Source organism: Geotrypetes seraphini, chromosome 5 (assembly GCF_902459505.1).
Source record: "Geotrypetes seraphini chromosome 5, aGeoSer1.1, whole genome shotgun sequence".
Lineage (NCBI taxonomy): Eukaryota > Metazoa > Chordata > Amphibia > Gymnophiona > Dermophiidae > Geotrypetes > Geotrypetes seraphini.
The window spans coordinates 251398920-251420451 of record NC_047088.1 but is presented as its reverse complement, the minus strand read 5'-3'; the positions used below and the strand labels follow the sequence as shown (position 1 = coordinate 251420451).

At 43.4% G+C, this 21532-nt stretch overlaps 1 protein-coding gene and 1 non-coding gene across 12 annotated transcripts in view; one reads left to right on the top strand and one right to left on the bottom strand.

The window, feature by feature from the left end:
* Positions 1–21532, bottom strand: part of CLASP1 (cytoplasmic linker associated protein 1) — a 506270-nt gene that overhangs the window by 412464 nt on the left and 72274 nt on the right. For all 11 annotated transcript variants that reach the window (XM_033944379.1, XM_033944384.1, XM_033944387.1 and 8 more), the window contains exon 3: positions 2246–2324. In XM_033944379.1, the coding sequence (XP_033800270.1) occupies positions 2246–2324 (79 nt within the window). The remainder of the gene's footprint in view (positions 1–2245; positions 2325–21532) is intronic.
* On the top strand, positions 3897–4022 carry LOC117361703. The gene has a single exon (XR_004539733.1). It is a non-coding gene; the product is annotated as a U4atac minor spliceosomal RNA (small nuclear RNA).

Sequence of the window (21532 nt, the reverse complement as noted above, 5' to 3'; positions counted from 1 at the left end):
CCTGGAACTTCATCTCTGACGTCAGAATTGACATCGGGAGAGGGGGAGGAGGCTGTGGGTCCGGTGCTTGTATGCACCTGGCCTGGCATCGGGGAATCGGAGAGAAATTGGGGGTGGTGGCTTTGTTTGGGTGGGTGGGTGGGTGGGCGGGGCAGGGAGAGAGAAAGAAAGACAAACAGAAAAAAAGGAAGGGGGTAGAGAGACAAGCAGAAAGAAAGGGAGGGGGCAGTGAGAGAGAAAGAGAGAGAAAGAAAGGGGGACACGGAGAGAGAAAGAGAGAGAGGGGGCAGGGAGAGAGGGAGAGAGAGAGAGAAAGAAAGAAAGAAAGGGGAGGGGCAGAGAGAAAAGAAAAATTTGGACTCATGGAGGGACAGAGAGATGTTGGTTGGGGAATGAAATGAGGTCTGGAGGAGAGGAAGCATGCAGGCGGCAAAAAGAAAGAAAGGCAGGCAGAAAGAAAGAAAGAAATATTGGATTTACAGGAAGAAGAAGGAAGTGCAACAAAGACTCATGAAATCACCAGACAGCAAAGGTAGGAAAAATGAGTCTGTTTTAATTTAAATTTAGTGATCAAAATGTGCCTGAATTTATAGCTGCTGTCTATATTTTGAACTATGGCCCCCTTTTACTAAACTGCGATAGCGTTTTTTAGTGCAGGGAGCCTATGAGCATCAGGAGCAGCGCGGGGCATTCAGCGCAGCTTCCTGTGCTAAAAACCGCTATCACAGTTTAGTAAAAGGGGAGGGGGTATATTTGTCTGTTTTTGTATAGTTGTTACTGAGGTGACATTGCATATTTTAAAGTCATCTGCCTTGACCTCTTTGAAAAAATATAAATGATAATTAACATTTTCTCTGTGTACAGTGTGCTTTGAGTTTTTTTTTTAATTTTATTGTTGGTAGATCATTTTGACTTGGTCATTTTAAAAGTAGCTTGCAAGCCAAAAAAGTGTGGATACCCCTGATATAGAGTAACTGTAGCTGGTGGGAGAGTTCATGTACTTGGGGAATATATTGCATTACATTGGTGTTTTCTATCCCGCAAATACCTTTCAGTTCTAGGCGGTTTACAACAAGAAATTAGCCTGGGCATTCCCAGGGAGATTATAAGGTTGATAGCTATAGTATGCGTCGGGATCTAGGAATGGTCGATACGGTTCGGTTAGATCATTTGACAAATTTCTTGAATAGTATGGTTTTCAGTTCTTTCCTGAATGTTTTGTAGTTGGGCGTCATGGGCAGAAGATTTGAGAAGTGGTGGTCTATTTTTGCTGCTCTGGTGGCTAGTAGACCGTCATATATGTAAATGATATAGCTATTTTATAGAACAGCATAGAGTGCACATGCAAGGAAGACGTAACTGCATGTGCCCAGTTATATAGTTACTCTTTAAGATGTACTTTCCCTTTTTGTTCTAATTTAAATTTCTACCAAAAGATAAAGGGGGTGCCTGGCAGGTCTGAAATCCCTTCCTTCTCCCTAATGCAGCAAAGAAAGCACAATCTTCTCAAAGTTGACAAGACCACTGGGTATGAGAGAGAATGTGGGTAATGTCCCAGGAATCAGGCGGGTGTCAAGTGAATTTAGCATTTGTGAAGTACCAGACTGAAAACAATAGAATCAAAAGCAGTTGTTCTCAAACCACTCCTAAAGACACATTTATGTTTGAACAATTTTATTGATGACTATGCAAGAATCCAACAATAAAGATATTAACACAGCAAACATGTCATCATGTATGTAATATATGGCTCTCTACCCATCCCACTTCCCATCCCCTCTAACATTCAACAATTGAAATGAAACTGGCATCTGAATATCACAGAAATGAACATGAGTGCCACTTCTTGCCAGAGCCTTGCTGTGAGAAGAGCAAAACAAAACAATATAACAGACAGAATTATTAACAGCAAGAAAACAAGCAAGAGAACCCAAGGATGCAGTATCTCGTTAATATCACAGGGCTATACACCTCTTCCTCCCCACTATCCACCCCTTTTACCCCCCTCCAAAAGGCACATTTATAGTCAGGTTTGCATGAGATAGATTTACATGCAATGGAAGTGGTGCATGCAAATTTGTCTCATGCATAATCATTGTGAATATCCTGAAAACCTGACTGGCTAGATGTTTCCCAAGGACCAGGTTTAGAGCCACTGCTCTAAAGGGAGTACCTCTATAAATCTCTCAAGTTATTAAAAAAAAAAAAAATCAATCAATCAAGATGAACAATTTCAGTAACTTACCTGTACCAATCTGAGATTTAAAATGATCTTGTAAACGTGATACTAAGGCAGACAGTATATCCATTCCTAACAAAGCCACCTGTAAATAAAAAAAGAATTCCGGCTGTAAATCAGTGGGAAAGCCTTACAAGGAAATCTATGCTGTCATTCAGCCAGTTCCAGCAAACAACCATGTGCAGACTCTACATGCTTCCCAGCTACAGTGGTACTTTGGTTTACGAGCATAATTTGTTCCAGAAACATGCTCGTAAACCAAAATACTCGTATATAAAAGCGCGTTTCTCCATAGGAAATAATGGAAATTCGCTTTAATATGTTCCCACTCCCCGAGGCCAGCAGCGCTGCTCTATCTCGGAGAGAGCGTGAACTCGCAGGCCTTGAGAATGCACAGATTGCTCAAGGCCCAGCAAGAAGAGGAGGCCGATCTTCGGGCACCGGCACCAATGCACAGGACATGCCGGTGCCAAAGGCCAGATGGCAGTAAGAAGCGGGTTCGGGTGGGTCTGGGGGACTTCAGATTGTGGTGGGGGGGTGCCGAATCGCGGTGGGAGGTGTACTGGATCGCGGGGAGAGGGTGCCAGATCGCGGGGGGCGCCGCTCGCAAATCGAGGCACGCTCGGTTTCCGAGGCGCCGATTTTGCGAATGTTTTGCTCGTCTTGCAAAACACTCGCAAACCGGTGCACTCGTAAACCGAGGTACCACTGTATTTGTAAACAGTTGTGCTCAACTGGTATATGGGCCAGACATCAAATTAGCACTGCCAAACACATCAGCTTATTCAATAACAGACTAATTATTCAGCCCAGCTTCATAACCCCCATCACAAGTGGGGAAACAGTTTCTTACATTACTTAAAAAAAATCATGGACAAAGCATAAAAACAGATTCATAGCATTCTCTTTCGCGTACCTTTCACATCAAAGGCATTACTCTTTCTCAAACACAATATGGCCAGTGCTCATTTTAATATTAAAAAAGATATGATCATTTTTATAAAGTAAAATAATTTAATCAAAAACTGATAAGTATGTAACAGCACTGACCCTGCCTACCAGATTAGCCATATATGAGAAATATTTTATGGAAAAACAGAAACTTAGCCTATGAACATTTTATTTAATTATATTGAAATTGTATTTCAATATAATCATGGTTACTCGTCTTGAATGCAATTTGAAGAATGTAATTGTGGTTTTTTTTAATCATTCCAGTTTTGTTTTTTTTAACTTAACTAATGACATACCCATCTACAGACAATGTTCCCCCCTCCCAAACTGGGATACATATATGTATTGTTATAAATATCACTTTTGTATGGTTGGTTGATAATTAAAAACAAAATAATTTACCTCTAGAAGATGAATGAAGGGCTCTTCAGGATTATAAACTGAGTAACTGCACTTGTAGAATCATATGCAAATATTCATAGCTAGATGGTGCAAAGCATTATGGGTACTTCTAGAGTAGCACACAAAAAACCCAACATAACCAAATGGCAAGGGTATTTGTAATCAGTTTTCGTTGCCTGCAATATTTATAAATGTTTGGCATCTACCAGAAATTGTTCTGCAAGTAACATGTACTGTATGTCACCACAACCTAGAAGGAGATTCCTTTTCCCATAAGGATCACCAATACATTTTCTTTCTAACCATCCTTGTCTTGGGGTTGCGTTGCTATTCAATGAACGTATAGTGAGAACAGCACTGCTAACACCTGAACAACACATAAGTATCACTAATGCATTAGCATTAGAAAGGTACAATTTTTGGAACCTTCCATACACAGTATTAATAGAGAAACTGTTTGAGTGTGATTTTTTTTGTTTTTTTTATACATAAATTGTTATTGTATATGTTGTTTTCAGACACTAGGTGGCAATAGAGCATTATACATGCTTCTTTGCTTTCTTTTTATGTGTAAGCTAGTTGGCAGTAGAGCATTAGATATGCTTTTCTACTTTTGAATAGAATAAGTTTTGATGCATACCTCTTTCCCATCTTAATCAACCACCTGCATGTTCTGCCTTTTCCTCCAGCAATTTCCTCCAGCAAGCAACAGAAGCAGTAACACTTTATTTTAATTTAGATTTATTTACATAGTAGATGAAGGCAGACTGCCCAACCTGATTCAATCTAAAAGGTTTTTTTTTCTTCTTTTCCTTAGCTATTTCTGGGCAAGAATTTAAAGCTCTGCCCGGTACTGTTCTTAGATTCCAACTACTGAAGTCTCCATCAAAGCTCACTCCAGTCCATCTACTAGTGCTGCCCGATTCAGGAAAAAAAAATTTGATTCAATTCGATTCAGCCTACTGAATTGGTTTTTTGATTTGACTCGATTTTCCTGCCCAATTGGGTATTTTTTTCAAACATCCTGGTGGGTTTATTTTATAGCCTCTTCACCCCCTTTGCCTTCTCCTAACCACACTGGCGTTGTGGTGTAAACAAAATAAACAAACAAAAAACACTTTTCCTCTCTCTCTTAAATCTTAGCCCACGTTTGCGGTCTAACACCAGCTCTGGCAGGATACACGTTTCAAATCACAAAACAGAAAATAAAATTATTTTTTCTACCTTTTGTTATCTGGTCATTATTCAAATCTTGTTGGTCCCAGGCTCTGGTTGTCTTCTGATAACTTGCTTGCCAGGGTCTCCTTCTTTTTCTTTCTCCCTGCTAACCATCCATCTTCCATCTCTGTCCTCCCCTTCCGTTACCTTCCCTCCTCCGGAGGTCTGGCATCTTTCTTTTTTTTTCGTCTCCATCCACAGATCCACCTTTTCTTAACTACCCTTTCATCCAGCATCTCTCCCTCCTTCCCAACCACCCCAGGGTCCACCATCTCTCCCTTTCTTTTCCCAACTACCCTCCTATCCAGTATCTCTATCCCTCTCCACACCATCCCTTGTGTCCAACTTCTCTCCCTTTCTGTTCCTTCCCTCCCTAAATCCCATTGTCCATCATCTCTCTCCCTCTCCTCTATTTTTAGACCCATTATTTCTTACCCCCAAAGTCTGGCATATGCATGTCTCTTTGAACCCCCCCTTCCCTCCCTCCGTGTACTTCTACACCGGGGCCCCCCTCCCCTGAAGGTCTGTCCCCCCTGAAGGCCTGCACCTCCCCCTTGAAGGCCTGTACCCCCATCCCTGAAGGCCTGTCCCCCCCCTTGAAGGCCTGCCTGTTCCCCCTGAAGGCCAATGCCACCATCCCTGGCCTGTCCCCTCTTTGAAGGCCTGTCCCCCTCTTTGAAGGCCTGAACCCCCCCCCCCATTAAAGGCCTGTTCACCCCTTAAAAGCCTGCACCCCCTCCAAGGCCTGTCCCACACCCTGAAGGACTGCCCCCCACAAAGGCCTGCCTGTCCCCCCTGAAAGCCTATGCCACCATCCCTGGCCTGTCCCCCCTTTGAAGGCCTGTCCCCCCTTAAAGGCCTGTTCCCCCCTAGAAGGCCTGCACTCCCCCAAGGCCTGTCCCACCCCCTGAAGGACTGCCCCCCCCCGAAGGACTGCCCCTGAAAGACTGCGCACCCCCCATCCCAGGAAGGCCTCTGTGTTGCTCCTGGCCTCCCCGAACCATTTACCTTATTGCTGGAGCCTGCAGCCGAAGATCGTGGTTACAGCGTCTTTGTGCTCTGAGATGTTTCCTCTGCTGCGGTCCCGCCCTCCTCTGACGTTAGAGGCAGGATCGCAATGGAGGAAACAGCTCAGAGCATAAAGATGCTGTAACCACGATCTTCGGCTGCAGGCTCCAGCAATAAGGTAAACGGTTCAGGGAGGCCAGGAGCAACAATGAGGCCCTCCCGGGGGGGAAGGGGATGCGCAGTCTTTCAGGGGGGGGGCAGTCTTTCAGGGAGGCCGTCTTTCGGGGAGGCCAGGAGGGAAGCCGGACTGCAGCACTTCCCGACTGACCCTCCCTCCTCGCCCTCTAAAACAGGTGCGGCAGTGGCCAGTCAGCAAGAGCAGCGCTGCCACTCCTGCTTTAGGGGGTGAGGGGAAAGGGTCCGAATCAGGAAGCTGATTTTTTAAAAATTTAAATTGATTAGAATCGATTCACCCGAAGTGAATCGGTGAACCGATTCGAATTGTGAATCGGGCAGCACTACCATCTACACCCTCCCAGCCATTGAAGCCCTCCCCAGTCCATCCTCCCCCAAACAGCCTTATACAGACACGGACCGACTTCTGGCATCACATCTCAGGTGACCTTGAAATGGATGGGAGGGTGGGGTGCTGTTTTATTTGTACTGTGAACTTTGGTTGTTTTTGATGTGATTGATTATATGAAAACTTTTCAATAAAAACATTTAAACATAATACAGACACAGACAGTGCAAATCTGTCCAGTATGGGCCTTAGTTCTTCAATATTTACTATTATTTTCTGATTCTAGATCTTCTGTATTCATCCCACGCTTTTTTGAACTCCGTCACCGTTTTCCTCTCCATCACCTCTCTCGGGAGTGCTTTCCAGGCATCCACCACCCTCTCCATAAAGAGGAATTTCCTTACCTTGCTCTTGAGTCTCCCACCCCTCAACCTCAAATTATGTCCTCTGGTTTTACCATTTTCATTTCTCTGGAAAATATTTTGTTCTACATTAATATCTTTCAAGTATTTGAACGTCTGAATCACATCTCCCCTGTCCCTCCTTTCCTCTAATGTATATATATTTAGGGCTTCCAGTCTCTCATACGTCTTTTGGCACAAACCTCCTATCATTTTCATCACCCTCCTCTGGACTGCTTCAAGCCTTCGCCAGATACGGTCTCCAAAACCGAACACAATACTCCAAGTGGGGCCTCACCAACGACTTGTACAGGGGCATCAATACCTTTGTTCTTCTACTGGTTACGTCTCTCTTTATACAGCCAAGCATACTTCTCTGGCAGCAGCCACCTTGTCGCACTGTTTTTTCGCTTTTAGATCTTCAGACACTATCACCCCAAGGTCCCGCTCCCCATCCGTGCATATCAGCCTCTCCCCTCCCAGCATATACGCCTCCTTCTGATTATTAATCCCCAAATGCATTACTCTGCATTTCTTTGCACTGAATTTTAATTGCCAGATTTTAGACCATTCCTCTAACTTTTGTAGATCCTTTTTCATGTTTTCCACTCCCTCCTCGGTGTCTACTCTGTTACAAATCTTGGTATCCTCCACAAAAAGGCAAACTTTTCCTTCTAGCCCTTCAGCAATGTCACTCACAAACATATTGAACAAGATCGGCCCCAGCAACAAACCCTGAGAGACTCCACCTTTCCTTCCTCCGAGCAACTTCCATTAACCACCACCCTCTGGCATCTGTCTGTCAACCAGTTTCTAATCCAGTTCTCCACTTTGGGTCCTAACTTCAGCCCTTCAAGTTTGTTCAAGAGCCTCCTATGAGGAACCGTGTCAAAGGCTTTGCTGAAATCTAAGTAAATTATATCTAGCATATGTCCCCGATCCAGTTCTCTGGTAACTCAATCAAAAAATTCAATCAGGTTTGTTTGCATGATTTACCTTTAGTAAAGCCATGTTGCCTCGGATCCTGTAACCCATTAGATTCTAGGAAGTTCACTATTCTTTCTTTCAGCAACACTTCCATTATTTTCCCAACAACCGAAGTGAGGCTTACCAGCCTGTAGTTTCCCACTTCATCCCTGTGACCACTTTTGTGAATAGGGACCACGTTCACTCTCCTCCAGTCCTCAGGAACCACTCCCGTCTCCAGAGATTTGTTGAACAAGTCTTCAATAGGACTCACCAAAACCTCTCTGAACTCCTTCAGTATCCTGGGATGGATCCCGTCCGGTCCAGTGTTCCCTCTAAGCTGCGCTGGCGTGCGCTGGCGCACAAAATATTGCATCGCAGCGCACATGTTTCACGTCACAGCGCACGGCGTACGGAGATGGCAGGGCGGCGAGAGGAGAATCGGGCGAGTTGGCGCTGGCGCCCGATATTTGTAGCGCACAGCGAAAAAAATTTTGCCCACAACACCCGCCCGCTTAGAGGGAGCACTGGTCCGGTCCCATCGCTTTGTCCACCTTCAGTTTTTCAAGTTGTTCATAAACACTTTCCTCCTTGAACAGCGCAAAATCTACTCCATTTTCTAGTGTATCTTTGCCAGACAATCTCGGTTCTTCTTCAGGTTTTTCTTTCATGAACCACCTTTGTGTGTGAGGAGGAGAAAAGCACAGGGTATGACAATCTAATCAGATCCACAAAACTTATTCAGCAGAAGATGATTGCAACAGGCGCCAGAAGGAGGAAAGTCAGAACACACTGGCTCCCTCATATACTGCCTCCCCTAAGAGGCTGGAATCAGGCCAAAAAATTCTAGAATTTTTGTTGGAAAAAGCTGGGGTGTAATTCTCTGCTGGAGTAGTTTTGAATTGAGGCCAATAGAATGGAGGTCTGAAGGATCATCGGAGGGACTGTATTAAACAGGAAGGTAGAGTTACCAGTTGATTAGACTGAACCAAACAGGTGGTTTTGCCCTACTGCAGTGTATCGCAAACTGTGTGCTGAGACACACTAGTGTGAAGCCAGGTGTGCTGCCAGACGCTGGGGAGGAAGAGAGGCTGACTCATGGTGAGAGGCAAGTCCTGTAGGCAGCTGGCAGGCACTGGCACTTCTCCTCCTCCCCATGTCTTTTCTTTTTCAGCACCACCCCCTCACTGGCATCTCAGGGCCCCGTCTGGAGGGCCTCCACACGTGTGGCTACATGATGTCATGCATGCACATTGACGTCATCACACTGACGTCTATGCACTTCCAGATGCCCTCAAGTTGCAGCCCCCAATTTAATGTGCTACAGCTTGCAAAGTTTGTGAGGTACTGCCCTACTGAATATATGGAGTTGAAGTTCTAAGTCTCCCATTAATTTATTTTAATCAGAGCTAGAATTCAATGTTGCAAAACCAGAACTGGAACAGCCTGGTTGACCTAGGGTGAGTTGGCAGCTTTGGGGTTGAGGAGGGCTGTGGATGGTGTAAAGAGTATGTGTGCATACAATGTAGTATTGGGGAAGTACTGTATTTCAAAGATCGTATGAATGGCCAGAAACCCAGAGCTCTGTCCGGTACTATGCATAGAGGGTTAAGTGACTTGGAGTTACCATATGATTCCAGAAATAGAAGGACGGATTAAGACATCTGGGTTTTACTTCCATGGCTTTCAATGGAAGGAAACCCCGAATATCTCAATCAGTCCTCCATTTTCATTTTGAATCCTGGTTTTCTGCCTGCTGCTCTATTATGTATGGCTAATTCAAACAATTTTGGTAACTCAACGTTTAACTAAAAAGCAGCAGATCTGAAACCTGGTGGCCATTTAAAAACCTACTAAAAATACTGATGCCACAGGATTTCAAGATAAGAACATATGAATATCCTAGCCTTACTAGATCAGACCAATGGTCTATCTAGCCCAGTATCTCGTCTTCATGGAGGCCAATATAAGTCACAACTGGCAAAAACACAACTAGTAGCAGCATTTCATGCCACCGATTCAGGGCAAGCAGTGGCTTTTCCCATGTCTGTCTCAACAGCAGTTTATGGACTTTTCCTCCAGGAACTTGTGTAAACATTTTTTTAAAACAAACTACATTAACCGCTCTTACTACATCCTCTGGCAACACATTTCAGAGCTTAAACTATTCTCTGATCCTTTACCCTCCGAGTCCCTCTCAGAAAGGTCCACAGGATCCTGGTCAGCCACTGGTAATGATTCTAATGCACCCTGGGAGCCCAAGTCCCCTTGCTTCTAGACCTCATATGAGGATCCTGGCTATCCATATAAGCTCTCCACATCAAATTAACAAATTCAGGAGAAAAGGCCTTACTAGGTATCACTGAATTCCCTTACATCTCTCGGCTCTTACACTTAGGTAAGCCACTGTTCCAGGGCTCTGGGAGGGGGATTTTCTCATGGTAGACAGGCCCCGCAGAAGTTCCCCAATCTTAGAGACCAGAAAATAGGCTAAGCCTGATGCTCCCGCCTCCCCTTCACATGCAGCACAGCACATGGTGCAAGGGCACCTCTTCCGGCGTCCATCCAGTGGAAAACTGGCATGAATTAGAGGTAAAAGAGCCTGAAGACTCTTCCAGTTTTGAGGCCAAACACGGTGGTTTGAAGGGTCTGGAGAACTTTTTAAAAAAATTTGGGAAATCCAAAGATTGCCACCACGGCGGTGTCTTGGCAAAAAAAAAAAACAAACCCAGCTTTAAAATGACTTAACTAAAAGTAAAAAAAAAAAAATCTCAGAAAACAGGATTTTAGAGGTGGGGGACCCTATAGGATGTGGTATTCCGGAACTTGGAGGCGAGGAGGATGGCAGTTTGAGTGCAGAGCTCCTCTCCCAGGACATTCTCACTAAAGATTTTATAACTATTTAATCCCTTCAGTTTAACTAAAGTGATTTCAGATGGCTTCAAGAAAACAACTTACATTGGATACTGTATTTGCTACAGATGGGAAAAGTAAAAGACCAAAACCAAACCCTGTAACACCATCTAACACCATTCCAGCAGGGGAGAGCCGACGGAGGAGGGCTGCAGTCCGGCCATCGGACCAACGGTGGGCTCGGGGGCCCGTTCCAGCGGGGCACCTGACACTGTCCGCTCCTCCCACATTCCAGCAGGGGAGAGCCGACGGAGGAGGGCTGCAGTCCGGCCATCGGACCAACGGTCGGCTTTGGGGCCCGTTCCAGCGGGGCACCTGACACTGTCTTCGCTCCTCCCCCATTCCAGCAGGGGAAAGCTGATGGAGGAGGGCTGCAGTCCGGCCATCGGACCAACGGTCGGCTCGGGGGCCCATTCCAGCGGGGCACCTGACACTGTCTTCGCTCCTCCCCCATTCCAGCAGAGGAGAGCCGACGGAGGAGGGCTGCAGTCCGGCCATCAGACCAACGGTCGGCTCGGGGGCCCGTTCCAGCGGGGCACCTGACACTGTCTTCACTCCTCCCCCATTCCAGCAGGGGAGAGCCGACGGAGGAGGGCTGCAGTCCGGCCATCGGACCAATGGTTGGCTCGGGGGTCCGTTCAAGCTGGACTTCAGTTTTGACTGTTTTGATTTTATTTTCACTTCTTTTTAGTTTATGATATATTTTTTAATCTCACTTATTGTTTTACCACTTATTTTGTTTTATTTTATCATTCAAATTTCATTTAAATTTCCCCAGAATTCTATTGCTTCAACAGTTCTCCCTCTGCATCTATTCTTATCTCCCCTCTTTTTAACCTTTCAAATTCCTTTAGATCACTGTAATCTAATTAGTATGTTTATTTTCTTATTTTTCTCCTCTATCTCTATTTTCTTTCTTTATTACTCTTCTAATTGTCATTTTTCCTGGTACTTTAGTTAGATTGTGAGCTTTCGGGACAATAAGGGAATTTCTAAGTACCTATCTTACTTATAATTTTAATGCACCAATATATTCATTGTAACCCATTCTGGGCTCTTTTGGGAGGACGGGCTAAAAAATTGAATAAATAAATCTTTAAAAACAGGGTTTTCAGAGCTCCCCCCACCCCCAATTTTGCTCAAAGGCTGTAATAGCCTTATTCACTGTGACATGTGCTCTGAAGGTGCTGCAGCCTGCCTCAGCTTTAAGAAGTAGATCTAGGAGAAGAATTGTTGCCTCAATCAGCCAGTCCTCCAAGCAATGAGATCTTTGGGCTGCCAGTCAGACTGATCCTCAACCCCTGTGGAACTACGCACATGAATGAAGGAAGACAAAATCACAGTCGGCACCCTGGAGAACCTCGCTGAGTCCCCTAAGGATGTCTAACTGCCTGTGCTCAAGCCCCTGTGATTCAGTAGGCAAGTTAAGCTACTAGGCTACAGCCCCAAGCTCCATAATAGTTTCTACAGGCTTGCCAAACAAGTTCCCAAGGGATTATCCTGCTGGCTGAAGATTGAAGTCTGTTTCTTCTCTATGCAAATAGAATTGTCCCCTCAATAGGGAGCTCTGGTGCACCGATAGCTGCAAAAATCCACAAAAATACCTAAAATAATAAAGAAATAGCAGATCAGAAAGATACTTTCCGGCTCGTGTGCCAAAGGAAAAACTGAAGGGCATAGCAGAGCCCTCTGGAAGAGGAGGAGGAGTTGAAAACCTGAAATGGATTCTTTCTGCATAGCTTGCGAGCATGGAGAGAATACCCTACTGTCTAGAACAGTGTTTCTCAACTCGGTCCTGAAGTACCCCTTGCCAGTCAGGTTTTCAAGATATCCACAATGAATATGCATGAAATACATTTGCATATAATGGAGGCAGTATATGCAAATCAAGTTTATGCAAATTCAATGTGAATATCCTGAAAACCTGACTGGCAAGGGGGTATTCCAGGACTGAGTTGAGAAATACTGGTCTAGAATGATGCACTTATTACACTAGAATAGAATTTATAACAAAGAAAATTAAACACACAATGAATTCTCTCTCTATTCCGACTACTCCCTGTTCTGAGATGTAAAGAAAGCTCAGGAACCGTTGGAGGGTTTTGTCTGTGTCCACTTCTTCACCCCTAGTCTATAAAAACTTAAGAAATGCTTTAGCTCTTTCTTAGCCAGGAAGGAGAATGCACAGCAGTTTCTGTATTAACATATCACCATGCCATAAACATAACCATACTTTGAACTTTTTGTCTGAAAACTTTAAACTTCTATTAAAATTAACTACGTTATCAGTCCTAGAACAGGAACTGTTTTGAAGAATTCAGTCTGGTTCTGGAAACAGCAGGTTCAAACAGGAAAACTGTTAATTAATGAAGGACAGGAAACCTCCATTTAAAAACACTGGTTACGGATTAAAACACAAAGAACATTCTTTCTTGAAGTCAACACACCCATACATCAAATGAGCTGATATAAAAATCCTCCCTATTACACTTCAGCCCTTTTTTTAGATACACAGACCCAACGTTTCTAAAAAAAAAAGTGCCAAATTAGTAATTAGTAGTCAAAGCTTCCTTTGAATAAACTACGATGCACAAAAATTTGTTTGTATATAACTATGCAAAACAGGACCATATAAAATTAATTGACCAGGAAAAACTCTTTAAATACCAGTAATTGTTTTTAAACTGTTTTTATTATTTCAATTTTTGTTGGCTTTCCAAGGAAATCTGAATGTTAACTTTATAAAAGCTCTGGAAAGTTTCAGCTTCATAAATCTCAATAATTGAAGTACTGCTGTGCAGATCCTATCAGAATGCCACATAAGCTTTAAAATGATGCAGCTGAAACATGGAGAACAACCAACTGAAAAGTACACTAAAAAAGAAAAAGAAAAAAAACCTTGAAAGTTCTGTAGGGATCCTTCATGGAAACCAGTGAATCTTTAAAAACAGAAGACAGGAATAAAAAGTGCAAAGGAATTCAGTGAACAAGTTAAATATAATAATGAACCATAATATTTCCTCTTTCTCTCAAAGCATAAAAATATTTTGAAAGGGTGTCAAAATCACTCCCACACAGAAAAAAAGAAGCTAGACAGAACTGGCAGCACTCCACCATGGCCTTATGCCAAACTTAAACAAGCAGAGATATTAGTCTGAGAGCTCCTGGGAAATCCACAGGAGGAGTGTGTGGCGCAGTGGTTGGATCTACAGCCTCAGCACCCTGGGGTTGTGGATTCAAACCCTGTGCTGCTCCTTGTGACCCTGGGCAAGTCACTTAATCCTCCATAGCCCCAGGTACGTTAGATAGATTGTGAGCCCACCGGGACAGAGAGGGAAAATGCTTGAGTACCTGATTGTAAAAACCGCTTAGATAACCTTGATAGGCGGTATATAAAATCCTAATAAACTTGAAAATATATAAGACGTGCATACAGAACATCTGGATAAATCAGTATTGATGGATATGGGTTTTAACCATCAAAAGCATATTATCCCCCTCCCTTTTTTACTAAGCCGCAGAAGAGGTTTCTACCTCGGCCCGGAGCATTAAATGCTCCGATGCTGCTCCGACACTCACAGAATTCCTATGAGTGTCAGAGCAACATCAGCGCATTTGGTGCACCGGACCACAGTAGAAACCTCTACCATGGGTTAGTAAAAGGGGGAGGAGGGGGATTTTTTGTTGTTTTGTTTATTTCTTTTTAATTTAGCTCATGCCTTTTCAATTGTAGTTCAAATAACATGACATACTAGTAAAAATTACATTTCTACTCCAGGGACTAAGGCCCCCTTTTGCAAAGGCAATTATCATGGCTGGTTGCAGTTATGGCTCCGACACCCACAGCGATTCAACAGGGTCATAACATTTGCCACGCAACAGCTTTGTCAAAAAGGGGGGTAAGTTTGTACCTGAGGCAAAAGATAAAATCAGTGACACACAAAAGCATCAGCAGGATTTCAACTCTGAATTCTCCAGTTATTCCAATGTGTCACTTCTACTGCATTACTCTGTTAACCAAAACTCTCAAGCAACCAGCAAAAAAAAGTAATAAATATATCAAAGAAATACTTTAATACCTTAAATAAATATGAAAATAAAATCAGTTTCTAGCAGAAATTTAAGTGAAAACTTAGCACGGCACACCTGAATACGCCCACGCTTTGCCTACCACATGCCTGGTAGTTTGTCTGGAACAATTTATGGTATGGTACAGTATGGGGTACAGTGTTAGTTAGGCCTACTGTTAATAGTATCTCTCAAGCAACCAGAAACTACATTTATGAAGCATCTAACAATCCCCATGGCTGTCAGGTAACAGAGTCTACTGTATTCCACAATAATCACTGAAAGATTCTAATATCAGTGACAATTAGAAGGGTCTTCCAAGATAATAAGGAAAATACCATTATAAGGACTTACTTAAAGAGGAAAAAGGCCTCATAAGCCACGGGGCAGACAAGTGCAGCGGAGCTATGAGAGAGCGCAAAGTGTCTTCAACTGCTCTCCCTCATGTACCTGAAATTTAACATTTTCTGCTACAAAAGAAGTGGGTTTTTGGCCAATGATAGAAGCATGGGGGAGAGCAGTTGAAGACGCTTTGCTCTCTCTCATAGCTCCGCTGCAGTTGTCTGCCCCATGGCATCTGAGGCCTTTTCCCTCTTTAAGTAAGTCCTTATAATAGTATTACAAGCTATTTCACTGGTATCTAAAGTCAGGGAAGCATTAGGCATATATTACCCAGCATATTTTGGAAATTTCACACTGTTACTATAGTTCCTTTGGATGATTGATGCCTCAATACGAGAATATTCAGATTAAGTAAAATATTTTATATATTTTTATATAATTTATTAAAGACTAAGGGGCTCATAATCGAAAGAGAAAAACGTGCAAAAACTGGCCTAAGTCAGCAATTGGACAAACATTTCTCAAAAACGTCCAAGTGCCGATAATAAAACTGGGTTTTGGACATATTTCTAAATGACCTAGGCCTTCATAGTGCTGCTGAACGACCAAAGCTAAACGGGGCGTTTCGGGAGGAGTGTCGAGGGCGGGTCATGGGCGGGACTTGGGCCGGCTTAGACTTAGTCGTACAGCATGTAGAACCGAAAGTTTTACAACAAAGCCTAGACGGAACTTGGACATTGTGACTTAGACCATGTAAAACATGGTCTAAGTCACAAAAACCCACCTAAAGTCACCAGATAAGCACTGAAAACGCATAAAACAGACCCCCATACACTACCCCATTAATCAACGACCCCCCCACCCCCATAAAAATTTTAATCACAACTTTAAAATTCAGCCTCCAGACCATCATCACCTGGCCGCCTGGCATAGGAAAGCCTAGTCGTCCAGCACAGAGGCAGCTTAAGTCGTCTTGGGGTGGGTTAGGGACCCATAGAGAGGAGGACCCATGCCCATAAGCCCCTGTAATCACTGCATTGATACTTAAACATGTGCACTGCCCTATACACCCCCAAAACCCTTTTGTACTGGCATATAAGTGATTCCTGCAGCCATAAGGGCTATTGGGGTGGTAGATAAGTGGGTCTAGGGGATTCTGGAGATGGTTTGGGGGTCTCACCATAACCTATAAGGGAGCTGTAGGGAGGAGAAGCCATGGCACCCTTTTTGTGAAGTTCCCTGTAAGGTACCCCACTATTTAGGTGGCATGTCTGGGTGTGCAGTCCATCACTTTGCAGACCCCTCCCATGTCCAACAGGGCTTGTTCTAGGCGTTTTGGACTAGGACAGAAAGTTGGATGAAAATGTGGTATAAAGATGGACGATTTAATAACTTTAATAATAATAATAACTTTATTCTTCTATACCGCTATAATCGTGCGACTTCTAGGCGGTTTACATTGAAGAGAGCTGGACAATCAGCGAGTTACAATATGCAGATAGTCAGTGGAATTACAGTATGCAGAATCTTAAAAAGTAGCGAATTACAATATACAGTTTGTTTAGGATTTCAGAGGGAACATATTAGGAAAAAATAGAATTAGAATTAGTGTTTGGTGTAGTTAATGTTTAGGTGATATGTCTGTCGAATAAGGCAGTTTTTATGACTTTTCTAAAAGCGACGTAGGTCAGTCTAGCTCCATTAATGTAGTTGTCTAGCCAGTGTTGTTGTTTGTTTGCTTGGTACATAAATGTTCTATCTAAAAAGGTTTTGTATTTACAGCCAGTAATGCTTGGATATGCAAATAGATTGCTGTTTCTGGTTTGTCTTATGGGTCTGTATAATGTGAAGTGAGATAGCAAGCATGTAGGAGCCAGTCCCCAGACTAGCTTGAAACATATGCAGGAGAACTTGAATATTATTCGTGCCTCGACTGGCAGCCAGTGCAGCAGTCTGTAGTAGGGGCTGATGTGGTTGATTTTTTTCAATCCAAATATCAAGCGGACCGCTGTGTTCTGAACAATTCTAAGTTTCCTCACTGTTTTATTGGGTATACCCATATAAACAATATTGCAATAGTCCAGTGTAGAAAGCACTAGTAATCTAAATGATAATGGGTTGAAGTATTTTTTGATGGTCTTTAATTTCCTTAATGTCAGGAAACACTTTTTGCCACTAAATTCATGTGTTCAACCATTGTCAAATGTGTGTCTAAAGTGACTCCCAATATTTTTATTGTTTTAGTAATCGGGTAATCGTGATCTTTTATATGTAATGTTGTTTTGGTAATTTTGTCCGTTGGGCTTGCAAGGAAGACTATGTTTTTTCTGTGTTTAGTTTTCAGTTGATTGTCTAATGTTCTATTTCAGTCATAACATGAAAAATGTATTCTGAGGTTTCGTTTGTTATGCTGTTCACTGGGATTAAAATGGACGATCAGATCGGCAGGACGTATAATTAGACGATTTCTGAAACATAAAAAAGTTGGACGCATCTTTCGAAAATTTGGCTTAAGCTGTTTTTTTTTTTTACTTTGGATGACTTGTGAGATGGACGTAAACGGACTTAGACGTCCCTTTCGATTATGCCCCTCTAAGATTCTAGGCTTTGAAGACTTGTATTAGCGTGTAGAGGAATTTAGTGTTGTGATGATGCCTTCCTATTTCATTGGTCTTTTTTATTATGACTTACTGTATTTTTTGCTCCATAAGACGCACTTTTTTTCTACCCAAAAGTGGGTGGAAATCTCGGTGCGTCTTATGAAGTGAAAGTACAAATTTTGTACCTTTGTTATCCCGCCGCACCAGCTTTTTAAATCCACCCGCCCGCTGCCACTGCACCACCTTTTTAAAAAAATATACACACACCCGCCCACCCGTCGTGGTCCCCCCTCATCATTGTTCCCCCTTTTTAACCTGGTAGTCCAGCGTGTATCCTTCATCTTATTTCCCAGCCTGTGGCACAGAGATCAGCAGCGCGGACGTCAGGAGCAAGCTTTACGCTCTACTGCACGGCCCCGCGCTGTTTTCCGAATGGCTGCCGTAGGTTCTTGCGGGACTCGCGAGAACTTACGGTAGCCTCTAAGAGTACATTTCACTATCCTTTTTGGTGAAGAAATATTTCTAATGCCATTCCCAAGCCTACTGCCCTGGAGCTTTATAACATAACGAAGCACATACTGGTTCAGGCCTGTTATAAATGAATAACCTCCAATATAGTGTTGCATACAAAACCTTCAAGAAAGCTTTGGCAGAAATTATTTTCTTGTGCTCATATCATTCAGTGGCACCAGCTCAAACATTTCAGATTATCACTGCACAAAATTCTTTGCAATTTGTTTCCCCTTTATTGATGTGTTTGGCATTGTTGTAAATGAAATAATAAAAAAATCATTCAGACCTTCCTTCTTACAGTTCAATGAAGCTTTCCTGACAACCCACTGCAGTCTAGGACTCATCAAACTACCCTTGGTAAGAATAAACTATAAATATTCCAAAATATTGACTGGCAGTCCTGAGCTCCTCTCATATGGAGCCCAAATCATGCCCAATACACTGCCAGAAGAAATCTAGGATACTAAACCAATGGCAGAAACCCACATCACCTGCAAATGATTTTTGAATGAGAGCATCCTGTGAGCACACCATTGTACAATAGATCAGTGTTTTTCAACCTTTTTACACCCGTGGACCGGCAGAAATAAAAGAATTATTTTGTGGAGCAGCAAACTACTAGGACTAAAATTTAAAAACCACGTTTCCGCCCCATCTCCGCAAGTTCGGTCACCTAAGTAACTATAGAAAAATAGACAAATATAGTGCAAAATATAAGCAGCAGATATAAATTCTCAAAACTGACACATTTTGATCACTAAATTGAAAATAAAATCATTTTTCCTACCTTTGCTGTCTGGTGATTTCATGAGTCTCTGGTTGTGTTTCCTTCTGTCTGTGTATCCTTTCTTTCATTTCTTTCTTTCTGTACTCAGGCCCAAGAATTGTCCCTTTCTATTCCCTCCCTCTTTCCTTCCTATGTCCTTAATGCCCCCAGTGCCTCCTTCCCATGTTCTTAATGCTCCTTCCTGTCTTTAGTGCCCCCAGTGCCTCCTTCCCATGTCTTTAGTGCCCCCAGTGCATCCTTCCCATGTCCCTCTCACTGCCTTCCACACTTTGTCCCACCCCCACCCCCGAAGCCAGCCTTCCTGCCTGTCTACCTCTCTCCCTCCCTCCCTCCCTGGCCAAAGCCAGCCTGCTTGCCTGCCTACCACCTTCCCTCCCTGCCCTGCAAAAAAAAAAAAAAAAAAATAGCCTCCCTCCTTCCTTTTCCCTGCTCTTACCGCCCTGCCGCTGCTGCTAAAGCCGACAGGAAGTCTTCTTTCCGACGTCAATTCTGACGTCGGAGAGGAGTTCTGGGCCAGCCAGGCAGCGATTGGCTGGCCCAGAACGTCTTCTCTGACGTCAGAATTGACGTTGGAAAGAAGACTTCCTGTCGGCTTTAGCAGCAGCGGCAGGGCGGTAAGAGAAGGGGACCTGGGGAAAGGAAAGAGGGAGAGACAGGAAATGATCGCCTGTCCCGTTGTCCCCAAGCACAGCTTCGGGACGCTGTCCTGAAGCTGTGTGTGGGGACAATGGGACAGGAGGTCTGAAAACGGTCATTTTAATCTTGCCAGCCCTGCACGGACCGGCAGAAATTTTCTGCGGATCGGCAGTTGAAGAACAGTGCAATAGATCAGTGGTTTCCAACCCTGTCCTGGAGGAACACCAGGCCAATTGGGTTTTCAGGCTAGCCCTAATGAATATGCATGAAGCAAATTTGCATGCCTATCACTTCCATCATATGCAAATCTCTCTCATGCATATTCATTAGGGCTAGCCTGAAAACCCGATTGGCCTGGTGTTCCTCCAGGACAGGGTTGGGAATCACTGCAATAGATCATTATATCTTCCTGCCTCGGCCTACTGTTTCAAAACTAACCTCTAGTTAACCCCACAGTTTTGAGCTCACCGTGCTCACAGCCCACCCATGTACCATTGGCATCAAATAAATACCACAATAATGAATACCACAACAAAATAAGGCAATTAACATTTCTCGCATAAGATTAAGAGACAAATAATGTACTACCATGGAACTACGACAGTAGGGCAGAACATTAAATGTGACTGCAATTCTGTCTCTTTGATAATCTGGACAGAAAAGACATTCAGCCTGATATTCAGACCACAAGAGGAAGCCCAGCTACCACTCACGACTGGCAGCAATCCTAAACATTCAATGCTAGGGCAGCATCTGGCTACCAGCACTGAATGTCTGGGTTGTTAGTTGCCACAGATGTAGCTGGACAAGCTGATATTCATCAGCAGGCTGGCTAAGGCCTTGCAGCAAAAGACAGAGCTGCCTAAAAAGAACACCTATCTGGACATAAGCCTTAGCCAGCAAGGTGATGAATATTGGTGGTGACCGCTAATGAATGTGACATAGCCAATCACCAGCCAATCTTCTGAACGGTATATTCAGTGGGAGATAACCAGCTGTTCCCAGCTGGCTAAGTACCACTGAATATCAGGTAGATTATCTATTTAAAAACACTTCTAAATTCTAGCCACCTTGTTAGGCAGAAAAGCTCGACCGTTGAAGTATTTATTTGCCACCACTTACTGCTACCAATTACGGTAGTTCTGGGAGCTCTTGGGGGTGATGCGGTAGTTCTCTTTAGGTGTTTTCCTTTCATAAAAGAGTTTTTTTATTTCTTTTTTGAAGGGTTTTACAACAAGGTCTGCGGAGCATTTAAATTTGGCAATGACACCTTGTGTGACATCATCCACCAAGTTTAACATGAGGTTTGGCTGTTTGGCAGCCATCTCTGCAATACTGTTGAGCTCGGAGATTATGTGCCGGTAAAAGTAAGTTTCTTCAAATACAGAAAGGAATGTTTATATGCAAAATTTAAAGCTTTTTAAAGTTTCTTAAGGTCAGACCGCACAGAAAAAAGAGAGCGAACAAAGAAGATACGTAAATGTGTAAATCATTGAATTTATTTGAAGTTAATCAACATTTACATTATTGTGATAAATTCACTAACATTAATTTATAGCACATTATAAGGACACTAAAAGTACTACTAAAAGTAGGAAGGAAGGTTTTTTTTAAGCCAATGAGATGATTTCCCTTTCAAGTCCACCGAATCTCTCCTTCCCCGAAAAGCAAGCCCGTGGTTTTAACCCACAGATTTAAAGCAGGTTAAAACCATGGGCTCGCTGGGCTAAAAAGTAAAGTTAAAAAAAAAAAAAAAGTTGTGGCTCGGACGGGTCTTAGATGCATGCGCAGACCATCTACAGCTGGTCTGTGCGTGCGTTGGGATCGCACACTAGCGATCCGTGCTGGCAGATGGAAGCGTTCCTCCGATCGCCCCATTTGAATATTAGTTGTTGCAGAATCCATTGGACCTGCCCGGATCGGACACGGATCCGTCATGATCGGGCAGTTTAATGAATCTAG